The sequence below is a fragment of the Siphateles boraxobius genome, unplaced genomic scaffold, assembly GCF_051911475.1.
Source record: "Siphateles boraxobius isolate OS27281-9 unplaced genomic scaffold, OSU_SipBor_1 35, whole genome shotgun sequence".
In the NCBI taxonomy this organism is placed as follows: Eukaryota; Metazoa; Chordata; class Actinopteri; order Cypriniformes; family Leuciscidae; genus Siphateles; species Siphateles boraxobius.
In genome coordinates, this window is record NW_027508975.1 from 16456684 (window position 1) to 16468283 (window position 11600).

Sequence of the window (11600 nt, forward strand, 5' to 3'; positions counted from 1 at the left end):
CATTAGCCTAGGTGTGTTGCCACGTGGTATAGTTTTCTCATCGGTGGTCTGGAAGGAACAATCACAGTTGTATGTGATTAAACGATTAAGCTATGCATACAATAGAGATTATTGGGTGGATTTTCATTTATGTATCAATTATTAATCCTCGAAATTTAGGTTCACCCTCCAATGATACACGTCCCGAGGTTTGAACACTGGTCTTTAGATCTTTCTTTCGTTTCTTTCTCCACGCGCCCCCTGCAGGAAGACAGAATAGTCTCATTCTCTTAGAAAAAGTTATTAGTTGGCAACAGTTGGATCAGAGCACATGCGCGCGCACGCTGTAAACCTCTGCAGTTTAGCAATGATGGTTAAAATACTGCCTCCGCTTCTCATTTTCTTTTGGATAACTTTGCCATTCTGTTTCGCCGAAAAGGCTAAAGAAAGGAGCGCCCGGCAAAGAGACGTTGAGTTTACTGAAAAGGTAGGCTATGATACGTTTAAAAGAAATGTTAAAATGCAAACCCAGGTCAAAGATAGGGAAGATGCATCGTAGCCTACCAGATGATAAATATTTTAGTGTCCCCTTCTTGTAATTTTTTAATGTGTTTCAGATAGTCAGGCTGATTCGAAAAGATGGAAGTAGCTACTTCATTTAGATAAAAGACAAAATTATTGCCATTGTTAAAGTGCCCCAACCCCCTCCCCCCCTTTTTTTGTTTTCCGCTATGATTAGTTTAATTACGTTTGATTGAAAATTTCAATAAAAGTTTACCTCAATAGGGGAAATGCAGAATTCAGTCTCTTAATGGATTCAGAGAATAGGTTTATAATTAAATAATTTATGGTAATTAGTATTGTGTTGCTTTTTTTTTTTTGCTCTAATACACACACACACACACACACACACACACACACACACACATACTCGGTTTCGCTAAATTTGAAGGGACTCACCATAGGCGTAATGATTGTTATACTTTACAAACTGTATTTTCTATTCCCTATACCCCTACCTACCCATCACAGAAACTTTATGCATTTTTAGATTTTCAAAAAAATATGATTTAGTATTAATCTATTTCCTCACAATGTAGGTGATCTCAGGTTTTTCATTTGATCCCCAACATGTAATATAAACCTACACACACACACACACACACACACACACACACACACACACGAAGCCCCACTGTGTGTCAATTAGTGTGTTAACAATGGCTTCCTAGGCAGCAACAGTGTCGGCTCAGATCAGGCCCACATCTGGTACGCATGGAATCCACATGTATACCAGATGTGGTCCGGATCTGGGCCGACGCAATGTTGTAGTTTGGATTTGTAGTAATGTTCGAATCGCTAACTAACCTTCATATTATTTATTCGGTATTCATTCAGTTAAATCGATTCGCAAACCGTTTGTAAGAGCTCGATTGTAAAAACTTTGAATGGGAGCCAGAAGTGGTTGACGTATTGTAACCATAAACAACGCAAGAGCTGACGCATGATATGTAGGCCTAACCTAATCTAAAATTATTGTCTGTAATTAAACATCAACGGTCGAAAAAATCGTCTCAAAAGAACCAACTTTTTTTAACTGTTTCATTGAAACAAATAGATCCGGCAAATTTGTGACTACTTGATGGCCGTACCCTCAAGTGACTGTTTATAGAAAATGCTACATGCCGGTGATTTGTTTCGTGAACACAATTTAATCTATTGAATGTATGAAAATATGTATAACGTAAATGCACCACCAATAGTCTGCAAACCACACACAAACCTCTCAAGTCAATGTCTTTGGCTATATGCAAATAAATAAAGTCAAATTAATAATAATATGATAATAATAATAATAATAAAACAGTGATAACAATATACCGAATAGGCTACCTTGTAATTGCTGAACTGAACAGTCCAAAATATAATGAATGAATGAATGAATAAATAAATAAAGATCCACCTATCTTTATTCACTCGTAAGAGTTTCACTTAATTAATTTAATTTAATCTGATTAATTAGGCTGTTCACTGGAGCAGAGACTTTGGTAAAGTGGTGGCAGATGCTTAAATTGAAATTATGTTCATTTCCACAATGGCCAAGTGTGATCAAGATGATCTTTGCATTTAGTACACTTCTTGGTGAATTTTGAAATGCTTTTGGTTGGCTAACTTTAAAAAGCAAGTAAGTAATATCTAACCAAACACAAAACTTTCCACATTCTTATCAGCGGATGCAAACAAACCACACCACTAAGATTCATTTGAATTTTTTATGTCCCACTGGTGTTTATACATATGGGTATGATTCCATAAAACCTGTGAAAGATGGCCTCGGTCTGTAAAACCACCGCATGGCATTAGAGAACTGTCATTATTGAAAAACTCCAAGAAAGTGGATTAAATTTACTCACTGGATGAAAACTCAAGAAATCTGAAAAAGACTAAAGGCCAGTTCCAACCAAGGATGATTACCATTGATAAAGATATTGTTTTAAAAATAATAAAAATTTATAAGAATAGCAGAGTCCACTTAACAACTATAATAAAAACGGCACTTTTTTTCCCAGCTCATGAATGATACAAACATTTATAGCCAATCAGAATCCACCCGATTTTAAGGAGCTTGAACATTTAAGGTGACAAACAGATTTACTGCATACAACTTATAATAAACAGAAGTTATTGTCCGTAGGTGTGGATGCTAATACAGCTTTTTTTATAGTTCTCTTTATAGTTATTGTTTTTGGTGTGAACAGGCCTTAATTCAGATATTTTATTGTTATTGTTATTTCAACAAGCAGCAATATATGATTACAATGTAAGAAAAAATCCTCAAAATTTTCAAAAGTCTGCCAGAATACCTGTAAATATTCATGTCTTATGTAAGAGCTTAAAGGGATAGTTCAACCAAAAATAAAAATTCTGCCATCATTTACTTACACTCAAGTTGTTCTAAACCTGTATGACACAAAAGAAAATATTTTGAAGAATGTCAGTAATCAAACTATACTTCCAAATACTATGGAAGTCAATGGGGCCCATCAACTTTTTGGTTACTGTTTTCACTTTAAAATATCTTCTTTTGTATTCAGCAGAAGAAAGAAATTCATACAGATTTGAAACAACTTGAGGTTGGGTAAATGATAACAACATTTTCATTTTTGGGTGAACAATCCCTTTGAATCAAGTTAACAGGCTGTGACTGTGGTCAGTTCTTCATTCAATGTTCTGTTTTCATTGTTTTGCCATTTCGGCACAAATGTATCCGTTTTCAAGAACAGCGTCATGGTGCTCTCCCACCCTATAGCAGACTGTGCATCATGGTGAATCACTGTCATCCTCATTAACAAGCCAAAAGACTCTGAAAAGTACTGAAATAGTTCCATGCCTCCTTTCTTCATGTTTTTGTCATTAGTACCAGCCATGCATGCAGGGTGTACCTGGAGTGCAAGGAAGGGATGGGAACCCGGGAATAAATGGCATTCCAGGAACACCAGGAATCCCTGGGAGAGATGGATTTAAAGGCGAGAAGGGAGAGTGTGTGACAGAAAGGTTTGATGATCCCTGGAAACCTAACTTCAAACAGTGTGCTTGGAATTCATTAAACTACGGCATTGATCTAGGCAAAATAGCTGTAAGTATTATGTTCTTAAAGTAAGAGCTATTCAGCTCCCTTATATTCTCTGAATGTACTTTGCTCATGGGTGCTCAGTTTTGCTGCCATGTTGTTTTGAACCAGTCATAAATGGTATGTGACTAGTGACTCTGGAGCCTCAAGAAATGACATCATCACAACACGGATTGGCTGATGGTCCTGCAATAACATAAACAGAAAACCTTTGGCTAACAGGGCCATGCCAGCCAAACTTTTAAGATTACAACTGTCACATTTTGATGATAAAATGAATAAATAATGAATATATGAGTATATCAACAATAACAATAAGGTTCCATTTGTTAACTACTGTACACTCGTTAACATGAACTAACAATGAAAAATGCTTCTAAAGCGTTTAACCTTAGTTATTGTTAATTTCAATATTTACTAATGCATAATGCATTAACTAACATCAACTGATGGGACCTTACTGTAAAGAGTTACCCAATTTTTTAATAATTATAAAAAATACTTTTATATAATTAATAGTTCTCATCTCAAGTTCTGAGAATACATAATTGATCGGACAGTCACAAATGGTCTAGCTGCAAAAGGTAAAATATTGGCACAACCAAAGCTCAAATTGGATCTGAAAATTCAGCGTGCGCATATGATCGGAACTGCATGCAGCTCTCATACTCTACATTGGAAATTAATAGCTTTCGTCGTTTGTTGGAGATGAAAAGTTAAAAGGATGACATCTGTGTTTGGACAAACAGTTAGCCCTGCGCCAAACTCACATCATTGGTTGAGCCAGAAGATAATATGTTAGACTGCTCAAACAAACACAACAATGTTATGAAAGTGTTACAGTGTTCACAGTCTTCAGGAAATCAGCTGACAAATCAAATGTATTGGAAGCATTTTAACATCCCCAAAAAATGACACACTTAACCTTTAACATCAATGGTAATGGCTTTAAACGTGAGCACATCAGTGATGATAGTTTAATAGTTTAGGTCAAACTGTAAGTTTGCATTAAACTGGTTCGCTCGACAAAAACTAGGGATGCACCAATACCACTCTTTCCGGAACGAGTCTGATACTGATTCTTTACTTTTTGAGACTTGCCGATACAGAGTACCGATACCTGTATTTTCACTGCATTTGTAAATTTGTTTATGTATTGGATAGAGAAACCAAAAGAATATGAATCATATTAGTCTATTCTATTGCTGGATCTTATTTTATCTATCATTTAATAGCACAGCACATATTTAGAGCTGTTTCAGCAGGACTCAGTGCTGAGGATTGGGTTAGTGTTCAAATGTCTAGATATCAGTGAAATATCACAATTCTCTATTGCAATTTAGATACTACAGCAAAAACTACTAGCCTAATTAATGTGAATTTAAAACATTATTAAAGACAAGTAATGAGTCAGTAATAAAATATGAAGAACAAATAATCAAATTATAAATAGGTCAAATACAGAACAAAGTAATTAAATGGGAAATATCACTGCTTATTCATTACTGTGTACATTAAATATAGATGGATCTTTATAAAGTTACAAAAGGTATTTAGTCAAGAGCAGTGAGTGATTTCTTTGCAGGTTTATTAGGCTACTGTCCCTTTAAGACGAATGCACATGTGTAATATGAATACTGTCTACGTGCAGTTGAGATATAACCGACTATGTTTACTAGAATACTCAACAAGACGGGTGAGTTTACATAATTTAATGTGAATTCATCTGTACCAAGCACAAGACGTGAAAGAGAATTCAATTTAGTATTTGCGCACTATCTGAGACCCGTGTTTTCGGGGGGCGCGCTACGGATGTTTGCGTTCATGAAACTTCTTGTACTGCGAACGTCCTATAATAATTTAGGGATCCAATCGTTACACAGTTCATGTTTTACCTACATATACAATTTAGTTTTAATCCAAATGACACGTGCTGAGTGAATGATCATAAATCTAGGGCATGCAACAGAAGTGCGCTCTCTCTCTTTTTCATTGGCTTTTGGATTATTGCAGAAAATAAGCAACGTGACCAACAAAAGTTTATGATCCTTACACAATTTGTTCATCATAATAATCTTCACAAATGAACACATTTTTGGTGGATTTTGAAATACAATCACCAGAAGTTAAAAGTAAAACAAACAAAACACACTACATTCGCATGACTTCATCGCTAAGCTTCCGACAGCTCTTTCAGACTTTTTTAAAAAACATTTTCTCTGAAAGTTTTAGTTAGAATACTAGTTTGCATAAACATAAGGCTGTGAACGTAGACTTGGATGATGATGTTTAATGTCCCAGACAACCTCTGTAGTCCCATTTAGACACTTGTTAGCAACTGCCTTTATCGAGACAAGTAAAAGCTTTAAAAAATTACAAGTGGTGTGCTACTGATGTATTTTTATGTCATGGACTAACATGTGAAAATATGTTGAGTTTGGATTAAAGACAGACCTCATTTCAGGCATTTTACCAAAAATCCATTAAAAAAAAACCCATTGACTTAAAGGCGCTGGAACAGGAAGTGGTAAAATGAAATTTGTTTCCGAGATTTAATACATGCAGCACTCTATTGTTGCCAAACCAAAATAGTCTATAACACATATTATACTAGACATATACAGTTGTGTTCAAAATAATAGTAGTGTGTTTAAAAAAGTGCGTAAAGCTCAAAATCCTTATAATAACTTGTATTTCAATACACGCATTTTTCTTTAAAAAGTCAAACATTTACTATATAAACTGAAAAATGCTTGAAGATTTATCTTTCTTGTGAATCACTGAACTAATATTTAGTTGTATAACCACGGTTTCTGAGAACTGCTTCACATCTGTGTTGCATGGAGTCGACCAACTTCTAGCACCTGTGAACAGGTATTCCAGCCCAGGATGATTGCACAACATACCCCAATTCCTCTGCATTTCTTGGGTTTTGCCTCAAAACAGCATTTTTGATGTCACCCCACAAGTTTGCTATTGGATTAAGGTCCAGGGATTGGGCTGGCCACTCCATAACGTTAATGTTGTTGGTCTGGAACCAAGATGCTGCTCGCTTACTGGTGTGTTTTGGGTCGTTGTCTTGTTGAAACACCCGTTTCAAGGGCATTTCCTCTTCGGCATAAGGCAACATGACCTCTTTAAGTATTTTGATGTACTCAAACTGATCCATGATCTGTCGTATGTGATAAATAATAATAATAATAAAACCTTTATTTAACCAGGTATGAGGCCCTAAATAGGCCTTTAATTTAAATAGGCCCTAGTATGAGAAACATCCCCATATCATGATGCTTGTGCCATCATGCTTCACTGTCAGTGTTTGGAGATCGTCTGACAAACTGTCTGCGGCCCCTAGACCCAAAAAGAACAATCTTGTTTTAATCAGTCCACAAAATATTGCGCCATTTCTCTTTAGGCCAGTCAATGTGTTCTTTGGCAAATTGTGCCCTCTTTAGCACGTCATTTTCAACAATGGGACTTTGCGGGGTTCTTAGCAGATAGCTTGGGATCAGATAGGGGTCTTCTAATTGTAACAGTACTCACAGGTATCTTTAGATCTTCTTTGATCACTCTGGAGCTGATCACTGGCTGAGTCTTGCCATTTTGGCTTTTCTTCGATCCATTCGAATGGTTGTTTTCTGTTTTCTTCCACGTCTTTCTGGTTTTGGTTGCCATTTTAAAGCATTTGATATCATTTTACCTGAGCAGCCTATCATTTTCTGCACTTTATATACTTTACCCTCTCCAAAAAAATTTTAAACAAAGTGCGCTGTTCTTCATAACAATGTCTGGAATGGCCAATTTTACTCGGATTTTCAGAGAGAAATGCACTATAACCACCACAGTACAGTACAGTACTGCCTTTTTCCTTAAAGAAGGGCCACTTGTTTGACTCCAGTTTTTTGAACTCCACACTGCTATTATTTTGAACACGCCCCTTTCAGCAAATGATTCAATTACACAGAATAAGCAGCATGCATGTCATGACTGTTGGGTGTGTTGTTTTTCTATTACTCTTCTACACCTACTAGTAAATGATTTGCCATGTAGAAATATAATTTCTACCAAAAACAGTGATTGATCTGGTTAGTGATGTTGGACTGCTATTATTTTGGACACAACTGTATAGGTTGCCTCTTCAGACATTCATTCAGTAATTTAACAATGGAAAATGTCTTGATTTCTCTGTCACAGGAGTGCACGTTCACCAAGCAGCGTCCAGACAGTGCTCTGCGTGTGCTGTTCAGCGGTTCGCTCAGGCTTAAGTGTAAGACGGCCTGCTGTCAGCGCTGGTACTTCACCTTTAATGGGGCAGAATGCACTGGGCCGTTACCCATAGAATCCATAATTTACCTGGACCAGGGCAGCCCTGAACTCAACTCCACCATAAACATACACAGGACATCCACAGGTATCATTTACAAACTATCTGCATCCTTTACGTTTTATCTGATCTGCAAGATAAGGTCATTTTATTTTTTTTGTTTAAGTCAGTAAAATGCAAAAATAATACAAATTTTACATCGACAAATAAGATAAACACTTTAGAAACTTAACATGTTAAAATGTATCTGTGCAATAGAAATATTGTAAAATGTTGCCAATAAAATTATTAATAACATATTTCAAACTTATTCGCTTGGATCTTATAATTAGCTACTTAAATATATATTCATTATTTCCCATATATTCTAAAATAAAAAGCTTGATGTTATAAAAATATTTTTAACCATTATACTTGTTTATGGCTGCATGTGTGAATTAGACACTCTGCAATTATGCAGATACATTTCACATCTATTTATGGCTTTGTGGTTTCCAAAATATGGCACATAGCAAACATAAAATGGACTCTACACCACCAAAATATACATTCCATTAAAATATACACTCCACATATATTGTGTATTTACAATAATTCAATTTTTTAAAACTCAATTTTTTAACCACGTTCATTAATCACATGACTGACACTTTCTAACGATCACAAAATGTTTAAAAAAAACTATTCTGTTTGAAATACCATTCTTTCATAACCATTAATCCACTATTGTACACATTTCATATTTTTGAACGCAGAAAAAGACTCTCATGCAGATTTCTCTGTCACATGGTTTCCTTTGAGTATTCTTTTGTGTGGTCGAAGGCATTTTGGCAGTTTTCGTAACCATCTATACTGCAATTATAGAGAGACCAGAGGAATTTGAGAGCTCTTCGTGGTTTCTCACCAGCTCATATCTCAGCATCTCAGCATACACTAACTCATCTTATCTGTATATACATCGATTTTAATTCATTTTGCAAAACACACACACACACACACACACACACGCACACACACACACACACACACACACACACACACACACACACACACACACACACACACACACACACACACACACACACACACACACACACACACACACACACACACAATTCCAGTGAAATATATGCCCTAACAAAAAATAACTTGTTAAAATGTTCTCTTATCCCAATTAAAATCTGTTTGGACGGATATATACAACTTTTTATATTCATTATTAATAAATAACTGACAGCACTAATTAACCTGTGATTTTAATTTAAAAAAAATTGTGACTTGTTAAAATACTTAAAACATATATATTCTTTAGTCAGTTCAAATAATATTTTTACTTAAATAATTTGTTGTGCTATATGTGTTTGTGTGTTTATTATTATTAGGTTTAATATTATGTTTAATTATTATGCTTATATAATTCATTAATATTAAAAATAAATACTAATGACAGAAAAATGCAAGAGAAATTTGTGTCTGCCTCTGTAACAACACATTTATCCCATTATACAGTATTGATGAGCACTACTGCTTGTGTTTTTCCTGCCAGTCGAGGGCCTCTGTGATGGGATCCAGGCTGGTCTGGTGGATGTTGGGATATGGGTGGGCACTTGTGCCGACTACCCTCGTGGTGACGCATCTACAGGATGGAACTCTGTATCCAGGGTGATCATCGAAGAGCTTCCAAAATGAACATCCCTTCTAACTGATCACTGTCGCTGTCACCATGGCAATAGAAGACATCGACATCATGTTCCTTTCACAGAAAGGACCTTCCTCATAGAAATTTGACAAATTAAAGCTAATAGTGTTGCTTTGAGTCTGTGCAACTCTCATGTATTAGATTAAGACTCTCCGATTCAGATAAGAGGTATTTAGTATGCTCAATTTAGGTAGTACAGACAATTAGAGAGAAATAAGTATCATGTTAGTACTATGGTTCTTTGGACAATACCATGATACAAATTTGAATGATGAAAAAGTACCTTGTACTATGTAAATATCATAGTAAATTAATATGGTATTGAAACAGTACCATTTTGTTACCCAAGATGTCATCACTGCACCATGTTATTGCCATCATTTTTTTACACAGAGAGTCCCAACAAAGATGATCCTTGCTTTGCTAATATTTATTTAGTGGTCTTCTTTGTGCCTGTATGACTAGAACTCACATATTTTTGTATCCATTGTGGAGTTTTTTAAATGACCAAGAACTATGAAGAAAAGTCAGGGTCATGTTTCACCTCAATATTAAAAAATGTAATGTGGAAACAAATCTAAATTTATTTAATGTAATGCATTACTTGTCAAAAGTTGTTTTTTTAAAGAAATTAATACTTTTATTCAGCAAGAATACATTAAATTGATAGAAAAGTCTAATAATACTGAAAAATGTTATATGGTTTCCACATAAATTTGAAGCAGCACACCTGTTTTTAATATTGATAACAATAAAGAAATATCAACTCAGAATATTAAAATGATTTCTGAAGGGATCATTTGACACTGAAGACTAGAGTAATGATGCTGAAAAATCAGCTTTGCCATCACATGAATAAATTACATTTATTTTAAGCTATTTAATGTTATTATTATAACAATATTTCACAATATTACTGTTTTTAATGCATTCTTGATCAAATAAATGCAGCGATAAGGGCCTTCTTTCAAAAACGTTAAAAACCAAGGTAACACTTTACAATAAGTTTTAATTTGTTAACATTAGTTAACTACTTTAGTTAAAATGAAGTAACAATGAACTGCACTTCTACAGCATTTATTATTATTAATGTTAATCTCAACATTTACTTATACATTTTAAGATCCAAAGTTGTATCTATTATAACATTAGCTAATGCACTGTGAACATGAATAGGATTTTTTTTATTAACTTCTGTAAAAATATATTGCTCATTACACATATTTTGCTATTGCTTTACCACCCCCCAACACACACACACACACAATATTATAATTAAGTATATATCATGGTATATATTTTGACCAAAACCATTGGGTCTGATTTTGCATTATATTAATAAGAAATACGCTTAATTGACATTGATTAACCCATTACACCATGTACACATTTTTCCACATATACATACATTGAAAAAATAAAACACATTTATAAGTAGTAAATGGCTTGTTAATAAAACTAGTTGAAACCAACTGTTTAATAATTAGCTTAAAAATGAGATGAGCAAAAAGCAGCACATAAAATGTGGTGTAGATGGGAAAATGCAGTGAACTGCACTGTGTAGCATGACTAAGGCTTGGAATGTCTGTTGTGGTATTGAAGTAGTTTTGCAGCTGTTGTGCTGCTGAGAATTAAATATAAAGAGAATTCAGATTACTGTTAGTTCAGGTTAGGATTCACTGACCCACAACATTATAGTCACTTAGAAATGTGTCAATGACTGTCATTGCATTAAAAATAGCAAAAAGACAGTTAGTATCGTCTTTGACACTTTGTGGTTTTCAGTGATTAGTGGATCATGTTGATAGTTAATGATGGAGTACATCTGCTGTGACACCAGTGTGCACTTGAGACCTGACTTGATACATTCATTAAAAAACACCAAATGATTGAAAGTCAGTGCAAAAAAAAAAAAAAAAAAAACTCAGACAAGTGTCTGATATTATCTTGTGAAAAAGTTTAGCATA

The 11600-nt window shown here is 34.7% G+C and overlaps 1 protein-coding gene across 1 annotated transcript; it reads left to right on the forward strand.

The window, feature by feature from the left end:
- Positions 1 to 299: 299 nt before the first annotated feature.
- Positions 300 to 10406, forward strand: cthrc1a (collagen triple helix repeat containing 1a). Its single transcript, XM_077196667.1, has 4 exons — positions 300 to 466; positions 3398 to 3616; positions 7805 to 8021; positions 9481 to 10406. The coding sequence occupies exons 1-4, from the start codon at positions 311 to 313 to the stop codon at positions 9621 to 9623; spliced, it is 735 nt and encodes a 244-aa protein (XP_077052782.1). The 5' UTR covers positions 300 to 310; the 3' UTR covers positions 9624 to 10406.
- The last annotated feature ends 1194 nt before the right edge of the window (positions 10407 to 11600 follow it).